The sequence below is a fragment of the Pleurodeles waltl genome, chromosome 12, assembly GCF_031143425.1.
Source record: "Pleurodeles waltl isolate 20211129_DDA chromosome 12, aPleWal1.hap1.20221129, whole genome shotgun sequence".
Taxonomy (NCBI): Eukaryota; Metazoa; Chordata; class Amphibia; order Caudata; family Salamandridae; genus Pleurodeles; species Pleurodeles waltl.
In genome coordinates, this window is record NC_090451.1 from 201821361 (window position 1) to 201845544 (window position 24184).

At 47.2% G+C, this 24184-nt stretch overlaps 1 protein-coding gene across 1 annotated transcript in view; it reads left to right on the plus strand.

The window, feature by feature from the left end:
• Positions 1 to 24184, plus strand: part of ZC3H18 (zinc finger CCCH-type containing 18) — a 529487-nt gene that overhangs the window by 117966 nt on the left and 387337 nt on the right. The window contains exon 4 of the mRNA XM_069215853.1: positions 17816 to 17964. Within this exon, the coding sequence (XP_069071954.1) occupies positions 17816 to 17964 (149 nt within the window). The remainder of the gene's footprint in view (positions 1 to 17815; positions 17965 to 24184) is intronic.

Genomic DNA, 24184 nt, shown 5'->3' on the forward strand with positions numbered 1-24184 from the left:
CTACTTGGAATCTCGATGTTCTACTCACAAGACTAATGGGCCCACCTTTTGAAACCATGCATTCCTGTGAGATTCAATTTCTAAGCTGGAAAGTTGCTTTCCTAGTAGCGATTACTTCATTAAGGAGAGTTGGTGAAATACAGGCATTCACTCTTGAGGAACCCCTTTTCCAAGTACACAAACATAAAGTTGTACTTGGAACTAATCAAAAATTTCTTCCAAAGGTTGTATCACCTTTTCACATAAACCAAACAGTGGAATTGCCAGTCTTCTTCCCACAGCCAGATTCAACCACTGAAAGAGCCCTTCACACTCTTGATCTTAAAAGAGCTCTAATGTATTACATGGATAGAACAAAATATTTTAGAAAAACTAAACCGCTTTTCGTTGCCTTCCAACAGCCACATAAAGGTAATCCTATCTCTAAACAAGGGCTAGCTAGATGGATTGTTAAATGTATTCAAACATATTACATTAAGGCAAAACAACAACTTTTAATCCCACCTAAAGCTCATTCCACTAGGAAAAAAGGTGCCTCTATGGCATTTTTAGGAAACATAACAATGGCAGACATATGCAAAGCTGCCACATGGTCTACACCACATACATTTTAAAAACAATTACTGTGTAGATGTATTCTCAGAGCAACAGGCCAGTGTTGGTCAAGCTGTCTTAAGAACATTATTTAAAACAACTCCAACTCCTACAGGCTAGCCACCGCATTTTTTGGGGACAGCAACTGCTTTGTAGTCTATGCATAGCATGTGTATCTGCAGCTGCACATTCCATCAAACAGAAAATATCACTTACCCATTGTACATCTGTTTGTGGCATGTAGTGCTGCAGATTAACATGGACCCTCCCTCCTCCCCGGAAGCCTGTTGTTGTTGCAGTTTTTCTTATTTGTACAAATGTATTTACATTTACATTTGCATGGACATCTATTTTTTACTTACTATTTTTATATAACATTTATATTCTTACACTCTATCACTCCTTCCTACACCCTTTTGCGGTAAAACAATCTAACATTGGAGTTGATGCCCATGTGTAGTATGACCGAGAGGAGGAGTCCCTCGATCCTGTGACTCCGAAAAGACTTCTTCAAAGAAAAACAACTTGCAACACTCCGAGCCCAACACTAGATGGCGGAAGCAATGCATAGCATGTGAATCTGCAGCACTACATGCCACGAACAGATGTACTCTGGGTAAGTGACATTTGTGTTTAGAATAGAATGAGCACATGTTTGCAGTATAGTGAATGCATACACTTTGTAGATGGTATATCTTGCGTATGAGCATATTTTGTGTTCTTGTGCAGGGTGTATTGTGGCTTACTTTGAACATAGAGAGGCTTGGAGCTCCCGTTGTTTACCATTGGTTGACTTTGTGGGTCACTCATTTGTCTGCTTCTTATTAGTCACTCAGCTTGTCAGTCTTTTCGGTTGTCCTTCCCTTGGAACATTCCTTCTTCATCACCACTTTTATTTGACTGGCATCTGTGCTTCCATTGCTTTCTTTTCTAAGCACTACTTTTTTCTTTAATGTTAATCATTCCATGAGAGTGTGTGTGTTTTAGCAGTCTCCCTCGTGTTCTTCTCTCATCCTTCAGGTCCTGTTGTTCCTTCACCCTGTCGCATTGGACCCGGGCCTGTCCTTCCACCGGGGATGCTGTGCAGCATGGCTAAAAGAATTGTCAAAGCCAAGAGGTCACATAAGCAAGACCTGTTGGCTTTGCTAATGCTTGTTCCTTCTCTTTCCTTAGCTGGGCCTGTCTGTCCACCTCCCGCACCCTTCTGACATTTATTACCTAACAGTATTACTTATGAGCACTTTATCATAAGATCTGCAGACAGAGGAGGCCCATAATCAACTGCCCATGGCACCCACTGGCAACCCAGCTTAAGCTGCTTATGTGAGGTGGAGTGTTCCCTGCACCCATGCACGAACTATAATATTCTGATGGATACACCTACCTGTGGATTCCTCACCTGAAGAATTCTCCCCCTCGCGCCAGCTTCAACGGAAATTTTCTTCCAGCTCTGCACGTCGACGAATAAGTCACAATTGCCCGACTCCACGCGATGCCGTATGACGTCATCCAGGCAATAAGAAGCCCTCGCAGACGTCAGTTCCCTTTTTCCCGTGCCTTCGAGTAACTGTTTTTCTTCAAGGCTAACAGGGAGCTACAGTTGCACTTCGGTGTTACTATGTCGCAGCCAAGAAAATCTGTCTTTAAGCCTTGTAACCAGTGTGGGGGTCGGATGTCGGTCACTGACCCCCATGAAAATTGTTTATGGTGTCTTCGTTCCGACCATGAGGTTGAGTCATGCGGTTTGTGCCAACGCATGAACCCTAAGTAAGGCACTTAAGGAGAGAGAGGCGAAATTATTCTTAGCCTGTTCCAAGAAAAGAAAGGAAAGGCGTCATCGTAGAGAGTCTTCTTCGAAGACTCATCTTCGCCATGGGGACTCGGCGTTGTCACGACTCTCTGCGCCGATCAAGCAGGGGCCGGTCCAGGTCCAGATCTCCGTCAGCTCAGTGCCGTCCGACGTAGGAGATTAGCCCGACCATCACTCCTCCGCCTCCCACGACTCCAGCTTCTCCGACTTCACCCTTGTCGGTGTTTGAAGTCGAGCCTCATCAGGAACCGGCGGCTTCTCTGGAGCAGGAGATGCCTGGTCCATCATCGGCCTCTATGTTGGCGCAGGCTCCGCAAGCTTATCCGGTTTTCCCGGCGCCGGGTACGGATCCTGCTGCATTTTTAAATGCAATGTTCAATATCTTTTCCACCATGGCGCCTGGTGGAGGGCATGCAGGTCCGTCAGGCCCTTTGGCTTTTAACTTGGGTGTTCCGGCTCCTTAAAAGCTGACACACTTTATGCCATTATTGCCTTCTGGAGCCGCTTCGGCGCCGATGCCCTTGGCGTCGCCCAGGAAGCCTGTGGCGCCTACAGTGTCTGCTACCCCGGCGCTGGTGGATTCTCCATGGATCCAGTCCACAGTTAAGTTGCCTGTGGCGCCGGAGGGTCCGGCGTCAGATGGTTCTGAGGAGCGGTGCCGGCGAAGATCTTCGGCGTCGGCCGACACCTTATCGACGCCGGGACTTGAATCCAGGCTCCGATCCAGGAGATTAGCATTACGCCTCCTGGAGGAAGAGAAATACAGCAGATAGCATCTGGAGGAAGGTGAAATCTTGGAGCCTTCAGGTGATTTCCAAGGCTTGGACACAGCAAGTGGCATTGACACTTCCCCTGAATGGGATTTGGCTTCCCCAGGGGAGTATACTGAAGAGGCTGCATCTTTTCATGCGGTAATAAGGAAGGCTGCAGACTTTTTAGATCTTCCTCTTCCAGCTGCAGAGATGAAAAGAAACCTTCTGACTGAAATGCTGCATCCGGCTTCAGTAGTGGCGGAGCCTCTCTTGCCCTTCAATGAGTCTCTCTTGGACCCCATCAAAGATATTTTAAGGAAGCCAGTGACTTCTATAGCTGTCAACAGGGTGGTAGCGAGACGCTATAGTCCGGCTCCAAGTAACCTGGACTTCCTCTTCAAACATCCAACCCCGGAGAGTTTGGTTGTTCAGGCATCGCACTCCTCCCGGTCAGCTCCTGGTTCATTCCCCGGGACCCCTGCGGACAGAGTCTAAGAAAATGGACCAGAGAACAAAGAAGCCCCTTCTCTTTGTGCAGCATGGCCTTGAAGTCGACCAATGCAACTTGCATTTTGGGGCGTTACATTCATGCCCTTATGGAGGAGGCGAAGGATCATCCTGAATTGCCACAAGAGGAGTTGCATTTGTTAACAGATGCTCAGTCGGCGGTGACCCAGGTGATTCAGTCTGGGTTGGACACCTCAGACTCCGTGGCAAGGGCTATTGGTACAATCCATAGTGTCGACGCGTCAGGCTTGGCTGCGTTCATCAGGTTTCTCCTCGGATGTGCAAGCTACTCTCCTGGACCTGCCTTTTGATGGGGAAAAACTCTTTGGTACAAAAGCAGATTCTGCCGTTGACCGTTTCAAAGAGAGCAGAGCCACAGCGAGGTCTTTGGGACTTCCTCTACCTTTAGATCATATAGGAAGTTTAGAGGTTTTGGACGTGGCTCCTCCTTTCGTAGCAGGTTCCAGGCGCCACAGCAATCTGCAGGATCCCTGCCTTACAGATCCATCAGGGGCAGGGGTAGAGTGCGTATGAGAGGAGCCACCCAGCAGCATTCTGCCTCTTCCTCTTCCTCAGGAGGGGTGCAGCAGGGAAAGCAGTCTTAGTCCTCCTCCACTCCCTGTTCACGTGTCTCCGGTAGGGGGGAGACTTGCCCAATTTCTTCCTATGTGGGAGTTTATAACATCAGACTCATGGGTCATTGACATTGTGAAGAAGGGGTATGCTCTTCCCTTTCGGGAGTTCCCTCCCCGCCCATCCTTCTGTTCGGAAGACCATCTTCTGTTACTGCAACAGGAGGTGTTATTTCTATTGTCAAAAGGCGCAGTGGAGTTGGTTCCGGAGCAGGAGAGGGGTCAGGGCTGTTATTCAAGATACTTCCTGATCCCCAAAAAAGATTGTCTGTTGAGACCAATTCTGGACCTGAGGATTTTGAATTGGTTCCTCAAGCAGGAAAAGTTCAAAATGCTGACCCTTTCACAGGTTCTTTTGGCGTTGAACGAAGGAGATTGGATGGTGTCTGTGGATTTGCAGGATGTGTACTTCCATATTCCGAACCTCAAATCGCACAGGAAGAATCTCCGGTTTGTGGTGGGGTCGCAGCATTATCAGTTTGCGGTCCTCCCATTTGGTCTTACTTCAGCACCTCAAGTCTTCACAAAGGTGATGGCAGTGGTTGTGGCAGAGCTCAGAAGAAGAGGGATGGCGATTGGTTGATCGAAGCCAAGACTCCAGAGCTCGTGCGGCATCACCTGCAGTCGACAACTCAGTTGTTGTTCGGCCTGGGTTTTTTGATCAATGTGCCCAAATCTCACCTGGAGCTCTCGCAACGCCTCCTGTTCATAGGGGAAGTACTGGACACAACATTGAATCAGGCCTTTCCTCCGCCCCTGCGGGTTCAGGACATTCAGGCGTTGATTCCAATGTTTCGAAATGGAGCAGTAGTTCCAGTCCTCAAGGTCCTTCGTCTGCTCGGTCTGTTTGCTTCTTGCATACTGCTGGTCACTCATGCATGCTATCACATGAGGGCTCTTCAGTGGTACGTCCGCAGGCAGTGGTTTCAGCACAAAGGAGATCTCGAGGATTCGATCAGGATCTCCAGAGACACTGCGGTGGATCTTCAGTGGTGGGCTGCGGTCGGCAACCTGTCGCAAGGAAGGCCGTTCTCGCTGCCTCTGCCAGTGGCCACAGTTGTAACGGATGCTTCCACTGTGGGGTGGGGAGCTCATCTGGGGGACCTGGAGATCAAAGGCCTTTGGTCTCCAGTGGAACAGAGGTTTCACACCAATCTATTGGAATTGCGGGCAGTACGTCTGGCTCTCAAGGCCTTTCTCCCTTCCCTTCGCGGTAAGTCAGTCCAGGTCCTGACGGGCAACACTACCGCGATGTGGTATATAAACAAGCAGAGAGGAGTGGGGTCGGATCTTCTCTGCATAGAAGCTCTTCGACTCTGGTCCTGGCTTCAGGACCACAAGATTTGCTTGGTAGCAAATCATTGGCCAGGGTTCTGAATGTACGTGCGGATGTTCAGTCCACGCAGCTCAGTCGACCATGAGTGGTGTCTTCATCCGGATCTGGTTCTTTACTTCTTCCAGATGTGGTGGTGTCCGCAGATAGATCTGTTTGCTACTCAGGAGAACGCGCATTGCCTGTTGTTTTGCAGCCTCCAGTATCCGGTGCAAGGAGCTTTGGGGGGCGCGTTTCAGATGTCCTGGAAGGGTCAGTTGCTTTACGCGTTTCCTCCCATACCCCTAATTCCTCGAGTTCTGAGGAAGATCCGCCAAGACCAGGTCATCTTGATAGCCCCGGATTGGCCGAGAAGGGTGTGGTATTCGGACCTTCTCCAACTCTCTCTGTGCCCTCCTCTCCGTCTCCCTTACAGGGTGGACCTTCTCTCGCAGTCACAGGGGCAGATTCTACACCCCCACCTCCAGAGTCTGCACCTTCATGTCTGGAGATTGAACGGGGCAATCTGAGTGCTTTTTCTCTCCCGCCGGAAGTGGTGGATGTTATTTTATTGGCCAGGCGACACTCCACCAAATCGATCTATGCGAGTAGGTGGGCTAGATTTGTACGTTGGTGTGGAGAGAACCAAATTAATCCCTTAAAGGCTCACTTGTCTGACATATTATTTGCTCTTTCCTGGGCACAGAAGGGTTGTGCAGTTGCCACAGTTAAGGGCTATTTATCATCACGGTTGGCTTTTCTGTGCCTCCCAGATCAACCTTCCTTGTTTAAATCTCCACTTGTTTTGAGGTTTGTTAAGGGTCTCACTAATAGGTTTCCTCCCACACCTTTTGTTATGACACAGTGGGATCTTAACTTGGTATTAACATTTCTAATGGGATCGCCATTTGAGTCAATGCACTCTTGCGCTTGTGTTTGCTGGTCCTTAAGACTGTATTTCTGGTAGCCATTACATCGGCCAGAAGAGTGAGTGAGCTTCAGGCTCTTCGTGTAGAGTCTCCATACCTTTCCTTCTTTAGAGACAAAGTGGTGTTAAGGACCAAGGCGGCTTTCCTCCCGAAGGTTGTTACACCCTTTCACTTGGGGCAGTCTATTACTCTCTCTTCCTTTTACCCTCTGCCTTATCCATCCAAGGAGGAAGAGAGGCTCCACTGACTGGATCCACAAAGAGCATTGAGCTTCTTTGTCGACAGGACGAGGGAGTTCAGGCAAGACGATCAGCTCTTCGTTGGATACGTGGGGAAAAGGAAAGGCAGAGCAGTCCACAAGAGAACGCTATCCAGTTGGGTCATTCTCTGTATCAAGCTTTGTTATTCCTTAGCGAAAAAAGAACCACCTTTGGGGCTTCGTGCTCATTCCACCAGAGCTAAGGCTACTTCTTCGGCCTTAGCTAGGGGTGTTCCTGTGGTCGACATCTGCAAGGCGGCAACTTGCGCATCCCTCCATACTTTTGTCAAACATTATTGTTTGGATTCTGAGGTTAGGAGGGATGGCCATTTTGCACGCTCAGTGCTGCATGATTTCTTGGTTTGACCATTCAGGCACCCACCTCCGGAGGTAGTACTGCTTTGGGACTCTATTCTTTAGGTGAGGAATCCACAGGTAGGTGTATCCATCAGAAGAATGAGTTACTTACCTTCGGTAACGCCTTTTCTGGTGGATACATTAACTACCTGTGGATTCCTCACGGTCCCACCCGCCTTCCCGTTGCCTGATTGGTCCTACCACGAAATCCGTGGGTGAGCACCATTGTTGTGTGTGTGTGTGTGTGTGTGTGTGTGTGTGTGTGTGTGTGTGTGTGTGTGTATATATATATATATATATATATATATATATGTTCGATGACATGTGTAGCTGCAGATACACATGCTGTGCATTATCCTGCCATCTAGTGTTGGGCTCGGAGTGTTACAAGTTGTTTTTCTTCGAAGAAGTCTTTTCGAGTCACAAGACCGAGGGACTCCTCCCTTTCGGCTCCATTGCGCATGGGCGTCGACTCCATCGTAGATTGTTTTTTTTCTGCCATCGGGTTCGGACGTGTTCCTCTTCGCTCCGTGTTTCGGTTCGGAAAAGATAGTTATCAATCGGAAAATTAGACTGTATTGTTTGTGCTCGGTACCGGGTTAGTGCTAGCACATCAACACCGAAGAAAAGAAGAGCTCCGGCAGCCCTTCGGGACTTCCACTCCTCGCGGGGCCTGGTCGGCCCGACCGCGTGCATCTTCAAGGCTCATGGAACGGACCCCATTCTGCTTCTGCCCCAAATGCAACGCTAAGTATCCTTATACAGACCAACACTTGGTCTGTAATCTGTGTTTGTCCTCCGAACACAAAGAGGATACGTGTAAGACCTGTCGGGCATTTCGATCCAAGAAGACACTGCGGGATCGTAGAGCTCGAAGACTTCAAATGGCGTCGACACCGGCCGGACACCCCGACGTCGAAGAAGAGGAGACATTCTCCATTCCAGATTCGGACTCGGACGAGCCTGAGCGTGAGCAGCCGACGAGGCCTTTGTGGCTCGTCCGAGAGTCCGTGAGTAAACCAGCCCTGGCAAAGACTCACTCTAAAATCATGAAGGCCCAGGGACGCCACCACCAACAGGCCATGGCTTTACCCGAAAGCACGGTGACCAAACATCGGCACCGAAAAAGGCCTCCCAGCAGCCGAAGACATCCGACTCCGGTAGAGATACCAGCTCCGAACAGACTCTGCACCGAGATACCGGCTCCGACCAGACTCTGCACCGAGAGACGGTCACCCCGAAATACAAAAAGGTTTCTTCGGAGCAGAAAAAGACTGCCGAAAAGGTTTCGGTGCCAAAACACGCATCCTCGGAGCCGAAACACAGCTCCTATACAGACTAACAGGGACTTTCCCCACAATTACAAGGCCACAGGTTTGAACAAGAACTGGGCATGGGAGAGCCTGACCATACCCAGAGGAGGCTCCATATACAAAAAGACACGGGAAAAATCAGAACTCTTCCTCCAATTAAGATGAAGCGGATGCTCGCATTCCATGAGGCGGAAATGCAGCTGTAAGGAAATGCCTCCTTGGCATGGTTACCCCCTGACTTTTTGCCTTTGCTGATGCTATGTTTTGAATTGAAAGTGTGCTGATGCCTGCTAACCAGGCCCCAGCACCAGTGTTCTTTCCCTAACCTGTACTTTTGATTCCACAATTGGCACACCCTGGCATCCAGATAAGTCCCTTGTAAGTGGTACCCCTGGTACCAAGGGCCCTGATGCCAAGGAAGGTCTCTAAGGGCTGCAGCATGTATTATGCCACCCTGGAGACCCCTCACTCAGCACAGACACACTGCTTGCCAGCTTGTGTGTGCTGGTGAGAACAAAACGAGTAAGTTGACATGGCACTCCCCTCAGGGTGCCATGTCAGCCTCTCACTGCCTATGCAGGTATAGATAAGTCACCCCTCTAGTAGGCCTTACAGCCCTAAGGCAGGGTGCACTATACCATAGGTGAGGGCACCAGTGCATGAGCACTGTGCCCCTACAGTGTCTAAGCAATACCTTAGACATTGTAAGTGCAAGGTAGCCATAAGAGTATATGGTCTGGGAGTCTGTTTTACACGAACTCCACAGCACCATAATGGCTACACTGAAAACTGGGAAGTTTGGTATCAAACTTCTCAGCACAATAAATGCACACTGATGCCAGTGTGTACATTTTATTGTAAAATACACCACAGAGGGCACCTTAGAGGTGCCCCCTGAAACCTTAACCAACTATCTGTGTAGGCTGACTGGTTCCAGCAGCCTGCCCCACTAGAGACATGTTGCTGGCCCCATGGGGAGAGTGCCTTTGTCACTCTGAGGCCAGTAACAAAGGCTGCACTGGGTGGAGATGCTAACACCTCCCCCAGGCAGGAGCTGTAACACCTGGCGGTGAGCCTCAAAGGCTCACCCCTTTGTCACAGCACCGCAGGACACTCAGCTAGTGGAGTTGCCCGCCCCCTCCGGCCACGGCCCCCACTTTTGGCGGCAAGGCCGGAGGAAACAAAGAAAACAACAAGGAGGAGTCACTGGCCAGTCAGGACAGCCCCTAAGGTGTCCTGAGCTGAGGTGACTCTAACTTTTAGAAATCCTCCATCTTGCAGATGGAGGATTCCCCCAATAGGATTAGGGATGTGACCCCCTCCCCTTGGGAGGAGGCACAAAGAGGGTGTACTCACCCTCAGGGCTAGTAGCCATTGGCTACTAACCCCCCAGACCTAAACACGCCCTTAAATTTAGTATTTAAGGGCTCCCCTGAACCTAAGAATTTAGATTCCTGCAACTTACCTGAAGAAGAAGGACTGCTGAGCTGAAAAACCCCTGCAGAGGAAGAACAAAAGACACCAACTGCTTTGGCTCCAGACTTACCGGCCTGTCTCCTGCCTTCCAAAGAAATCTGCTCCAGCGACGCTTTCCAAGAGACCAGCGACCTCTGAATCCTCTGAGGACTGCCCTGCTTCAAGAAAGACAAGAAACTCCCAAGGACAGCGGCACTGCTCCAAAAGAACTGCAACTTTGTTTCAAGTAGCAGATTTAAAGACCCCTGCAACTCCCCGCAAGAAGCGTGAGACTTGCAACACTGCACCCGGCGACCCCGACTCGACTGGTGGAGAAACAACGCTTCAGGGAGGACCCTCCGGCGACTCTACGACTGTGAGTAACCAAAGTTGTCCCCCCTGAGCCCCCACAGCGACGCCTGCAGAGGGAATCCCCAGGCTCCCCCTGACCGCGACTGCCTGAAACTCCATTTCCCGACGGCTGGAAAAGACCCTGCACCCGCAGCCCCCAGCACCTAAAGAAACGGAACTCCTGTGCAGGAGTGACCCCCAGGAGGCCCTCTCCCTTGCCTAGGTGGTGGCTACCCCGAGGAGCCCCCCCCTTGCCTGCCTGCGACGCTGAAGAGATCCCTTGATCTCTCATAGGAAACCATTACAAACCCGATGCGTGTTTGCACACTGCACCCGGCCGCCCCTGCGCTGCTGAGGGTGTACTTTTTGTGCTGACCTGTGTCCCCCCCGGTGCCCTACAAAACCCCCCTGGTCTGCCCTCCGAAGACGCGGGTACTTACCTGCTGGCAAACTGGAACCGGGGCACCCCCTTCTCTCCATTGAAGCATATGTGTTTTGGGCACCTCTTTGACCTTTTCACCTGACCAGCCCTGAGCTGCTGGTGTGATAACTTTGGGGTGGCTCTGAACCCCCAACGGTGGGCTACCTTGGACCAAGAACTAAAACCTGTAAGTGACTTACTTACCTGTGAAAACTAACAATACTTTACCTCCCCCAGGAACTGTGAAAATTGCACTGTGTCCACTTTTAAAACAGCTTATAGTGTTTTATGTAAAAAGTATACATGCTAATGAAATGATTCAAAGTTCCTAAAGTACTTACCTGCAATACCTTTCAAATGAGATATTACATGTAAAATTTTAACCTGTGGTTCTTAAAATAAACTAAGAAAAGATATTTTTCTATAACAAAACCTATTGGCTGGATTTGTCTGAGTGTGTGTTCCTCATTTATTGCCTGTGTGTATGTACAACAAATGCTTAACACTACTCCTTGGATAAGCCTACTGCTCGACCACACTACCTCAAAATAGAGCATTAGTATTATCTCTTTTTGCCACTATCTTACCTCTAAGGGGAACCCTTGGACTCTGTGCATGCTATTCCTTACTTTGAAATAGCACATACAGAGCCAACTTCCTACATTGGTGGATCAGCGGTGGGGTACAAGACTTTGCATTTGCTGGACTACTCAGCCAATACCTGATCACACGACAAATTCCAAAAATTGTCATTAGAAATTGATTTAGAAATGTGGAATGAGTGTGGAGTGACTTACAAGTTCACTACACCATATCATCCACAAACTAATGGCCTTGTTGAGAGATTCAACAAGACATTAAAGGGCATGATCATGGGGCTCCCAGAAAAACTCAAAAGGAGATGGGATGTCCTCTTGCCATGTCTGCTTTTCGCTTACAGAGAGGTGCCTCAGAAGGGAGTAGGATTCTCACCCTTTGAACTTCAGTTTGGCCACCCTGTAAGGGGACCACTTGCTCTTGTTAAAGAAGGCTGGGAGAGACCTCTTCATGAGCCTAAACATGACATAGTGGACTATGTACTTGGCCTTCGCTCCAGAATGGCAGAGTACATGGAAAAGGGAAGTAAAAACCTTGAGGCCAGCCAACAACTCCAGAAGTTGTGGTATGACCAAAAGGCTGCACTGGTTGAATTTCAACCAGGGCAGAAAGTCTGGGTTCTGGAGCCTGTGGCTACCAGGGCACTTCAGGACAAATGGAGTGGCCCTTACCCAGTACTAGAAAGGAAGAGTCAGGTCACCTACCTGGTGGACCTGGGCACAAGCAGGAGCCCCAAGAGGGTGATCCATGTGAACCGCCTTAAGGTCTTCCATGACAGGGCTGATGTCAATCTGTTGATGGTAACAGATGAGGACCAGGAAACTGAGAGTGAACCTCTCCCTGATCTCCTCTCATCAGACACTAAAGATGGCTCAGTGGATGGAGTGATCTGCTCAGACACCCTCTCTAGCCAACAGCAGACTGACTGTAGGAAGGTCCTGCAGCAGTTTGCTGAACTCTTTTCCCTAACCCCTGGTCAGACACACCTGTGTACCCATGATGTGGACACAGGAGACAGCATGCCTGTCAAAAACAAAATATTTAGACAGTCTGACCGAGTTAAGGAAAGCATCAAGGTGGAAGTCCACAAGATGCTGGAATTGGGAGTAATTGAGTACTCTGACAGCCACTGGGCTAGCCCAGTGGTCTTAGTCCCCAAACCTCACACCAAAGAAGGAAAGAGAGAGATGAGGTTTTGTGTGGACTACAGAGGTCACAACTCTGTCACCAAGACAGATGCTCATCCCATTCCTAGAGCTGATGAGCTAATAGACAAATTAGGGGCTGCCAAATTCTTAAGTACCTTTGACTTAACAGCAGGGTACTGGCAAATCAAAATGGCACCTGGAGCAAAAGAAAAGACAGCATTCTCCACACCTGATGGGCATTATCAGTTCACTGTTATGCCCTTTGGTTTAAAGAATGCCCCTGCCACCTTCCAAAGGTTGGTAAAGCAAGTCCTTGCTGGGTTGGAATCCTTTAGTGCAGCTTATCTTGATGATATTGCTGTCTTCAGCTCCACCTGGCAGGATCACCTGGTCCACCTGAAGAAGGTTTTGAAGGCTCTGCAATCTGCAGGCCTCTCTATCAAGGCATCCAAATGCCAGATAGGGCAGGGAACTGTGGTTTACTTGGGACACCTTGTAGGTGGAGGCCAAGTTCAGCCACTCCAGCCTATGATCCAGACTATTCTGGACTGGGCAGCTCCAAAAACCCAGACTCAAGTCAGGGCATTCCTTGGCTTGACTGGGTACTATAGGAGGTTTGTGAAGGGATATGGATCCATTGTGACAGCCCTCACAGAACTCGCCTCCAAGAAAATGCCCAAGAAAGTAAACTGGACTGTAGAATGCCAACAGGCCTTTGACACCCTGAAGCAAGCTATGTGCACAGCACCAGTTCTAAAAGCTCCAGATTACTCCAAGCAATTAATTGTGCAAACAGATGCCTCTGAACATGGGATAGGGGCAGTTTTGTCCCAAACAAATGATGATGGCCTTGGCCAGCCTGTTGCTTTCATTAGCAGGAGGTTACTCCCCAGGGAGCAGCTTTGGAGTGCCATTGAGAGGGAGGCCTTTGCTGTGGTTTGGTCCCTGAAGAAGTTGAGACCATACCTCTTTGGTACTCACTTCCTAGTTCAAACTGACCACAGACCTCTCAGATGGCTGATGCAAATGAAAGGTGAAAATCCAAAACTGTTGAGGTGGTCCATCTCCCTACAGGGAATGGACTTTATAGTGGAACACAGACCTGGGACTGCCCATGCCAATGCAGATGGCCTTTCCAGGTTCTTCCACTTAGAAAATGAAGACTCTCTTGGGAAAGGTTAGTCTCATCCTCTTTCGTTTGGGGGGGGGGGGTTGTGTAAGGAAATGCCTCCTTGGCATGGTTACCCCCTGACTTTTTGCCTTTGCTGATGCTATGTTTTGAATTGAAAGTGTGCTGAGGCCTGCTAACCAGGCCCCAGCACCAGTGTTCTTTCCCTAACCTGTACTTTTGATTCCACAATTGGCACACCCTGGCATCCAGATAAGTCCCTTGTAAGTGGTACCCCTGGTACCAAGGGCCCTGATGCCAAGGAAGGTCTCTAAGGGCTGCAGCATGTATTATGCCACCCTGGAGACCCCTCACTCAGCACAGACACACTGCTTGCCAGCTTGTGTGTGCTGGTGAGAACAAAACGAGTAAGTCGACATGGCACTCCCCTCAGGGTGCCATGCCAGCCTCTCACTGCCTATGCAGGTATAGATAAGTCACCCCTCTAGTAGGCCTTACAGCCCTAAGGCAGGGTGCACTATACCATAGGTGAGGGCACCAGTGCATAAGCACTGTGCCCCTACAGTATCTAAGCAATACCTTAGACATTGTAAGTGCAGGGTAGCCATAAGAGTATATGGTCTGGGAGTCTGTTTTACACGAACTCCACAGCACCATAATGGCTACACTGAAAACTGGGAAGTTTGGTATCAAACTTCTCAGCACAATAAATGCACACTGATGCCAGTGTGTACATTTTATTGTAAAATACACCACAGAGGGCACCTTAGAGGTGCCCCCTGAAACCTTAACCAACTATCTGTGTAGGCTGACTGGTTCCAGCAGCCTGCCCCACTAGAGACATGTTGCTGGCCCCATGGGGAGAGTGCCTTTGTCACTCTGAGGCCAGTAACAAAGGCTGCACTGGGTGGAGATGCTATCACCTCCCCAGGCAGGAGCTGTAACACCTGGCGGTGAGCCTCAAAGGCTCACCCCTTTGTCACAGCACCGCAGGACACTCCAGCTAGTGGAGTTGCCCGCCCCCTCCGGCCACGGCCCCCACTTTTGGCGGCAAGGCCGGAGGAAACAAAGAAAACAACAAGGAGGAGTCACTGGCCAGTCAGGACAGCCCCTAAGGTGTCCTGAGCTGAGGTGACTCTAACTTTTAGAAATCCTCCATCTTGCAGATGGAGGATTCCCCCAATAGGATTAGGGATGTGACCCCCTCCCCTTGGGAGGAGGCACAAAGAGGGTGTACTCACCCTCAGGGCTAGTAGCCATTGGCTACTAACCCCCCCAGACCTAAACACGCCCTTAAATTTAGTATTTAAGGGCTCCCCTGAACCTAAGAATTTAGATTCCTGCAACTTACCTGAAGAAGAAGGACTGCTGAGCTGAAAAACCCCTGCAGAGGAAGAACAGAAGACACCAACTGCTTTGGCTCCAGACTTACCGGCCTGTCTCCTGCCTTCCAAAGAAACCTGCTCCAGCGACGCTTTCCAAGGGACCAGCGACCTCTGAATCCTCTGAGGACTGCCCTGCTTCAAGAAAGACAAGAAACTCCCGAGGACAGCGGCACTGCTCCAAAAGAACTGCAACTTTGTTTCAAGTAGCAGATTTAAAGACCCCTACAACTCCCCGCAAGAAGCGTGAGACTTGCAACACTGCACCCGGCGACCCCGACTCGACTGGTGGAGAAACAACGCTTCAGGGAGGACCCTCCGGCGACTCTACGACTGTGAGTAACCAAAGTTGTCCCCCCTGAGCCCCCACAGCGACGCCTGCAGAGGGAATCCCGAGGCTCCCCCTGACCGCGACTGCCTGAAACTCCATTTCCCGACGGCTGGAAAAGACCCTGCACCCGCAGCCCCCAGCACCTAAAGAAACGGAACTCCTGTGCAGGAGTGGCCCCCAGGAGGCCCTCTCCCTTGCCTAGGTCGTGGCTACCTCGAGGAGCCCCCCCTGCCTGCCTGCGACGCTGAAGAGATCCCTTGATCTCTCATAGGAAACCATTACAAACCAGACGCGTGTTTGCACACTGCACCCGGCCGCCCCCGCGCTGCTGAGGGTGTACTTTTTGTGCTGACCTGTGTCCCCCCCGGTGCTCTACAAAACCCCCCTGGTCTGCCCTCCGAAGACGCGGGTACTTACATGCTGGCAAACTGGAACCGGGGCACCCCCTTCTCTCCATTGAAGCCTATGTGTTTTGGGCACCTCTTTGACCTTTTCACCTGACCGGCCCTGAGCTGCTGGTGTGATAACTTTGGGGTGGCTCTGAACCCCCAACGGTGGGCTACCTTGGACCAAGAACTAAAACCTGTAAGTGACTTACTTACCTGTGAAAACTAACAATACTTTACCTCCCCCAGGAACTGTGAAAATTGCACTGTGTCCACTTTTAAAACAGCTTATTGTGTTTTATGTAAAAAGTATACATGCTAATGAAATGATTCAAAGTTCCTAAAGTACTTACCTGCAATACCTTTCAAATGAGATATTACATGTAAAATTTTAACCTGTGGTTCTTAAAATAAACTAAGAAAAGATATTTTTCTATAACAAAACCTATTGGCTGGATTTGTCTCTGAGTGTGTGTTCCTCATTTATTGCCTGTGTGTATGTACAACAAATGCTTAACACTACTCCTTGGATAAGCCTACTGCTCGACCACACTACCACAAAATAGAGCATTAGTATTATCTCTTTTTGCCACTATCTTACCTATAAGGGGAACCCTTGGACTCTGTGCATGCTATTCCTTACTTTGAAATAGCACATACAGAGCCAACTTCCTACAGCAGCCAAAAGCAAAAGTGGCTAAGGAAAGAACACCACCACAGTTTTCTCCACAGCCATCGCCACTGCACTCGCCACATCTGTCCCCAGTAGCAACACCCCCAATGAAGCAGTCACCAACGCACACAGGGATGAGCCAAGATGACCCGGATGCATGGGATCTGTATGATGCACCGGTCTCAGATTATAGTCCGGATTGCTACCCGGCAAGGCCATCACCACCGGAGGACAGTACTGCTTACATGCAGGTGGGTTCCAGGACAGCTACTTTTCATAACGTAGCGTTGCATGCAGAGCCCATAGAAGAGGACTTCTTGTTCAATACCCTGTCATCTACACACAGCCAATACCAAAGTTTGCCAATGTTACCAGGCATGTTAAAACACGCCAAACAGCTGTTTCAAGACCCAGTCAAGAGCAGAGCCATCACACCTAGGGTGGAGAAGAAATATAAACCTCCCCCTACGGACCCTGTGTACATTACACAACAGCTAACTCCTGATTCGGTGGTAGTAGGAGCAGCCCGGAAAAGGGCAAACTCACAAACATCTGGAGACGCACCACCACCCGACAAAGAAAGTCGGAAATTTCCTGTGAGTGCTACCCTAATAATAATGTTTTCCAATATGTAATCATATATTCATGTTTGAGCAGCTTATACCTATGGATACTAACCTTTCCTTAGTCGAAGACAATCCTGTTACACATATCCATTTTGTTGTATTAGATAATGGCAGAATAGGTTTGTGCTGTAGTGGATTGGCCTTCTTGTCCAATGGGCACAATAAACATGAAAACATTTTACCACTGATTCCAAACAGTATGTCCTGAGCAGTGAGAAAGCCTCACCCCAGCAATATCTTCCACCCAAGCTCCTTCCCAGAACAAACCTCCCATTATCTTTAAACCAAAGCAAAACAGGTGACTTTCAGAAAACAATGGTGGAAATATCCATCTCCGCTCATGGCAAATTAAAAACAAAGATTCTGGAGCACCCAGCTTGGTTGCTTTAGTGGAGTTGAAGCACTATATGAATGTACATACTGTCTGTTTCAAATCTACTACTTAATTTTCCATTATACAGTTGTAAAGAATATACCATGCTGGATGACAAATTGATTTGCTCCTTACTGGCTCCCTTGCTTAAGCATGTCATCTGTAGTTGCATGCTCTCTCCTTCATTTTAAAGTATTCCACAGGGCCACTCATTTCTTCTGCTACAGAATGGAATCAAATATGGTATTGAGGCTGCGGAACAAAATAAATAGTGTCTGCTCATAATGAAGTAAATAAGCCACAAACAAGACATACAGAAACACTTCTGTGGTCCTTTGCATGATATTGTAGAGATACTAAACAAATTCTGGTGGCAATATTACTCTTGTAGGAAAGTCGCTCTTTCTTTTGTTGAAGTTAAGCAAAATCTCTGAAGATTTGTTGGCAGCCTAATATTACTCTAATCTTTATTTTCTAGGGAACTGCACATGGGGAATGGACTGTAGATTTCTCCACCCTGGAATGAATGATAAAGGAAGTTATTCTCTTATACCCAAGCAAGATCCCTTCACTGGCAACTGTGCACCTCCGGCTGGTGTCCCAGCCCTGTTGCCAGCAAACCAATGGGTACGTTTTTAGTTTTTTTTTTTTATTGATTTTGGAATTATGAATTTTTCAAATGTACAGTGCGTCTTTGCAGACTTTGATTTCTTATAAGTTTCTAACAAGCATTTGCAATCCTATAGGTCTTGCATTTGTGAAAGTTAGGGCTATTGGCATTGTAAATGACAATGTATTTTACCTATTTGTATTGGTTTGGAGTGTAGTGGATGTATGCCAGGCACCACCGCAACTCTCCCAAGCCTATCGCTGCAGGAGAGAGGACACAACAAGGCTACAATCTTTGGAGTGTTTTGGCCACATTCTTACAGACTGTCAGTTTATGTCCTCATTCTTACAAACTGGCTGTGATACACTAGAGATGCAACCATTTCTAGTGTGTTTACCTAAACGTTTATAGCACCAAACAAGCTCCTTAGAGGCACCCTTATAGAATTTAACCTGGATAATGAGGGGGTCAAAAGAGTAAGGAACAAAGAAAAGGGGGCAGCCAGTACATTTGTGTTAAACTTTTTAAGGAATTATTCCTCTGCATATCAGCCTAACGTTTAAAAACATTGACTGTATACAAAGAGAATAACAGAAGAGGCAGCTTAACTGCAAATTAATTATAGCCATTTTGTTCAGAGTAGCACCTGCTTTGCAGCGCCATGAAATGGCAGGACCTGTATTAACAAGCGCTGAATTAAAAATAAAAAATAAAAAAGTTATTCCCAGATTGCCACAACACGCGCCTGAGAAAGAACCCTAGGGGAGAAGATGTGGCATAAGGACCAGAGCGGCCGACCTTGGAGCTGGAGAACACGGTTTGAGTCGTGTTGCCGTCTCACCATCCTGTGATTCTTGGCAAAACACTTAATCTCCCCTTGCTACTAAAAATGCATGTGTTCTTGTGTAATGTAACCGGTGCCCATGTAAAGCGCTCCAATACCTTCGTGTCAGGTTTGCGCTATATAAAACCACAAAAAAGTGCTCCAATATCTTTGTGTCGAATTCGCGTTGCATAAAACTGCAAAAACATAAACAAATAAAAAAGAACCCGCAGACATTGCAAAGAAACAGCAAGGTTCCCGAAAACGAGGTAAAACAACATATCGCCATGAGCAAAGCTGCCAGGCAAAAGAAAAAATAGTGCACCGACAAAGCTGTCTGGCCGATCGGGCAATAATCCATGTAACAGACCTGGTCTCCAAGGCGGTAACAAAACAGCCTCAAGGCAGGCAAACGTAAAGCATTTACCAACAACATCAAGGGATTTTTTGAAAGGTAGGCCCTGGAATGAATGAAAGTGATGGGTGTGAGATGGGCCTGGTTAAATCCCACCTAATAGATTAGAACAGGTCGAAAAGCAGTGCTTGCCGCGCTGCTATGCTCAACCTAAAAAGCAACATGATTAAGCGAAGAAGGCAAAGGTTAATGTCATATAATTAGAGTAAAACAAAAATATCACGAGAGGTAACCTCAATATACAGAAAGGGGCCTTGCTATCTTGAGGGCAGTTTTCCTGCTTTTTAACAGACTCTCACCCTCATATATCTATGTGGCGTGCTTCGTTGTTGATGACTTACCTGGTACATTTTTATGGTACCAGGTGGGTTGAACCCCTCTTGTTGGGGGGAACTTTTTGTTTCTACCTACAGATTCATTCTTTAAAGACATAAGACTTCAACCCTTATCTAAATTTGAACAGCTTTGGCATAGTCATGATGCATCCATGGATATTGTTTCTGATCTTGTGTGCATTGATGGAAAAGGTTTTTATTTTCTTTTTTTGTTTTTTTTAAAAACATTTCTTAGTCTTCAGTCAGGTGATGTTGTGGCTGTGCTGAGAGCCACCAGAGTTGGTGAGCTTGACTTCAAGATAAGTGGTGGTGGGGGGGGGGGGGGGTGCTCTTTCTGTTGTGGTGCAGCTAGTTATGAAGATGGTGTGAGCTGGCAAGGGGAGCCAATGAAGTTCCTTTGTGGTGGGGGTGGTTGTTTGATGTGGTCCTATTTCTTCAGACCCCTGATACTTGCTGTGGGATACAGAATGACTTTATTTAGAAGGGAGAACTGGTACCAGGACATCTTTGTGGGGTTTATTTTGTGTTTTTTTCTTTTTTTTTGACAATGTGTTCTGTGAGGGAGAAGTTGATGCCCAGGATGAATCCAGTAATTTGGCATTTGATGAGAGATGAGGTTAGACACTGTCAGGGTTCTTGCCATTGAGAAGGGTATGTACTGTATCTTGCTTGTTACCTTTAGCAAATAGAATTCTGTCTTTATTGGGTTGAGCTTCAGGTGGGCACTGGACATTCAGGTCTGGATTATGTGCAAACAGTGTTTGAGGCGCTGGATGTATGAATCGGAGGAAACTTTCAAGTAAAGTTGTGTGTGATTCGCATAATAGGGAATCTTGATTCTCTTTTCTGTGAGTAGAGCAACAAGCAGCTCCATATAGTAGTTGAAGATAGACAAGGCTGTATGGAACCGTGGGTGGAATGGAACCCTGGGCGGGCTCTACATGTTATAGGGAACTTGTGTGACCTGGTGTTGTCCATGTGAACAAATTGATGTTGGTATGAAAGGTAAAAGAAGGGCATTTTCGGTGAACCTCTTTCGCAACACTAGTTTATATTTGAGGGTGGGATAGTCGACTGTAGAATGCAGCTGAGAGATTCAGCAATATCAGGAAGGACGGGCCATCTTCATCTGTGATCAAGAGGGCATGGTCTAAGAAAAGTAAGGTGGCTGTCTCTGTGCTGCAGTGCAATTTGAAGCCAGACTGGTAGTTGTGCAGGAGATGGTTAGCATTCATGTGATCTTGGAGTTGAACATAGAATTACCTTTCAGTGATCCTGCAGATGAAAAGTAGGTGAGAGATGGGCTGGTAGACGGTGAGATCACCAGAGTCTAGTGTACACTTCTTTATGAGCGGGAGAATCTGGCCATTCTTTAGGGCTTCTAGCAAAAAGCCTCAAAGGTAGGCATTGACAATGTTAAATAGAGGATGAGAGCATCTCCAAAGGGAACTTTGATTAAAGACTGTGATAAGACGACATCATCGTAAGAAGTGGCTTAAGGGACGTGAGTTTGTCTGCAACATCTTGGAAAGATAGGGCTTTGAAAGTTGGCCATTGCAAGCTTCCTACAGGAAGGGAATCGTCCCTGTGCTTTAGGAGCTGCCATTTTTAGGGTCGAGCCTGCGAGATGCTTTAGTGTTTAGAAAAGGGCTCGGAGCCCTGTCGATGTCACGTCCGTGTTTTTCATTGGTTCGTGGGCTTGCCTATTAAAATCTGCTTGCTTTCATTAGTCTAAGGCATGCATACGTCATGTCTTTTCCGGTGGCTAGCCCTCCTTGAGCGCATCGACCAAGTACAGAAAACATGCGAGGCTCGCTGTTTTCTGTCCGGCTCGTGGACTACTTTTTCTCTAATTTACTAGCCTGATTTCGCTTCGCAAAAGTCGAGCGCTTTACATAGATAATTGCACTTTTTCGGGTTACGTGCATAAATGCACATTTGCCGATAGGTAAAAAGTTGCGTTATGAGTTTACAACGCGATCAGCTCTAACATGAGCAAACTCAAGACCTGTTGCATTACAAGTGCTCGTTTCCCCTGCAGTAGGAATTTTAGAACACTAGCTAAAATAATCTTTTTTTTTTTTCTTCCAGCATATTGTCTTCTCAGCATACTTTTCCAATTAGCAAGCAAATGCTCTACTGTAAAGCACTGCTGTATTGATGATATACAAATACTTGAAGTGAGGTAAACGTGCGACAGTTCTGAAGAGTCCCCTGGCTCTGAGATAACATTTTTACAAAACCATTTATTAAGGAAACTAACTTTATAAGTAATGTACTCTGGGCTCTGAGTTTGCATCTTTTGTTAAGACCAAATTTGATACGAGTCTGATGCAGATTTCTTCGTTCCATCCCGGTTGTCAGTCAAAACACAGCTAATTTCCAGTGACAACTTGTGAGCATTCCTGAAAGGTACAAGAATCATTAGATATGCCTTCTAAGGAGAATACCTTGGTGGATAAACCTAATGCACTCAACCCTGTACATTTTGAGCCCTGGTCTTTTTACTGATCTCTAATTAGGAATAACTTGGGCTACTAGGAGTGTCAAAATTGTGTACATGACTCCATGAAGAAGTGAGTTTTTTGATGGTACATTAAGTACAGCACATTCGGTTGAAAAAGGCACCGTTTTGCCAGGTCTTCTTGCACATTGGTTATTATAAGGTTGAAGCACAATGAGACAGACAAAAACATGTAATCCTGCCATTTAAAAAAAACACTAAAAGGCTAGTTGTCACAGTGAGTACATAAAATATTGTTTAGATTTGTGGTGCGCTATGCTGAGATGACTGTTAGTGTAAAACCTGTTATACATGTGGATTTAGAGCTCCCCTTTTGAACATTTAGTACTTAATGTTTCAGAGGGAAGGGGCAATCTTTGTAACCTGAAAAGCATCTTAATTACGTTACTCAGTTCAGTTCTATGGAGTTGACAATGTGGCATTTTTTTGCTTGACTAATTCTTCTTTTTCAAAAGCAGAAAGAGCAGATTAGGGACGGAATGCTGAACAATGCAAACATTTACCCCCAGTCACAGATCTGGGTTTAATCCATCGTTTTGATGTTTCACCACGCCACCCAGTCTGGACCTAGCCATATACAAGTCAGTCTTGACCCTGCTCTCCATGAGAACAGTCCAGCCCGAACTGCCAGTCTAGGTCCTCCCTGAACTGGAAACAAGCATCCTCAGACTGGTTTCGGGGTATCACCCCTCATCAGCCAGGCTAGCTTGAATTCAGTGGCACAGTGAGCATGGGACCCACAGAAGTGGAGAAGAGAGATTGCAATTGGAGATTTGGACTGGGATAGAGCTCTGTACCCTTGAGGCAAGCCTAGTATCATCTCCTTTATGCCGTTCCTGGTTGACCTTCTGCCAGTGCTACTTCTGTATATCTTGTGTGTTACACTCAAAGTCTTAATGTTATTCTTGTATGTGTAGTGGTGTGCCTTGTTGATGATGCAGCTTGTCTTGAATATGATACGGGTGAGCATATCAAGTCAGCATAGATCTTTTGAGTGGCACCAAAATTCTAGTGTAGATACAAAGATGTTTTCTGAAATGGTTTGCTGCATGTAAGCTGATGTTCAGTAGTGTCAGGTGGGCCTTGTAACAACAGTCAGCAAACCGTTGATGCTGTCCAGTTTGATACTATTTATACTTTGGTATGATTTTTTAAGTCTGCTTTCTTTGGAGGGGGAGGGGGGATATTTTTTCTGGAGAGTAGAGAACGGATCTCGGAAAGTATGTGATGTGCCCCTGAAGCTAGGATTTGTCTGTGGAATTCCACGGACTTGATGCTGTCACCAGTTTGTGGAGGGCAGCTGCCTAGCCAGAGATGAAGAATGAGTCATTTGATGTTGGCTTCGTCTTGGGGTGAATCTTTGACATTAGATATTGAATTGTAGCAATACAGTCTTATGAGTGGTGACTCTCATAACCAGACTAAAGTCATATGTTAAGTGCATTCATCAAGCACATTTCCATAATTTGCTTGGTCTAGAAGCAAATTTGGAATCTGGGTGCCCAACACATTTATTTGGCTTTCCTTAAGCAGTGTCAAAGTGGTTGGTTGATATTGGTTGTTTTTTCCTGTCTGTTTCAATACAAGTCATATAGAATACTGGCTGGCAAGTTTGTTGTGAACTAAAGTATTGTTTGTTGGTGGAATATTTTTGATAGTGGTTGAGTATATTTTCTTATGTAGCAGTCTGGAGCATTGTGTGTATGAAAGTGAGCGCCGGAGAAACATTGCCCTTTGTTTCATTCTGCTGCGGTGTACACTTATCTATTGCCATTCTTTAGATGCTTGTTTTGAGGTATTGTTCCCCATTCTGTAGGCTAGATACCATTCTATGTGTCTGCGAGTTTAGATGTGTGTGTGCTTGCACCATTAATGTGGCACGAGTTTAGCCAGTTATTTATGTGGTAACTGTATTGTGTGTGTGTGTCCGTGCCATCAGTTATGTAATATGTTCTGTGAGAGGTTGTTAGTGTGAACCGTATTTATGCATATCTGAGTTCTGTCCAGTACATATGTTACATTCCAAATTCACTGTTAACTGCCTGCCCATCCCAGGCATGTTACATACATCTACAGTGAGTCTAGGCTCTTGAAAACCATGCCTTCTCAATTATTTCTCTGGAATAATAAATGCATGTAT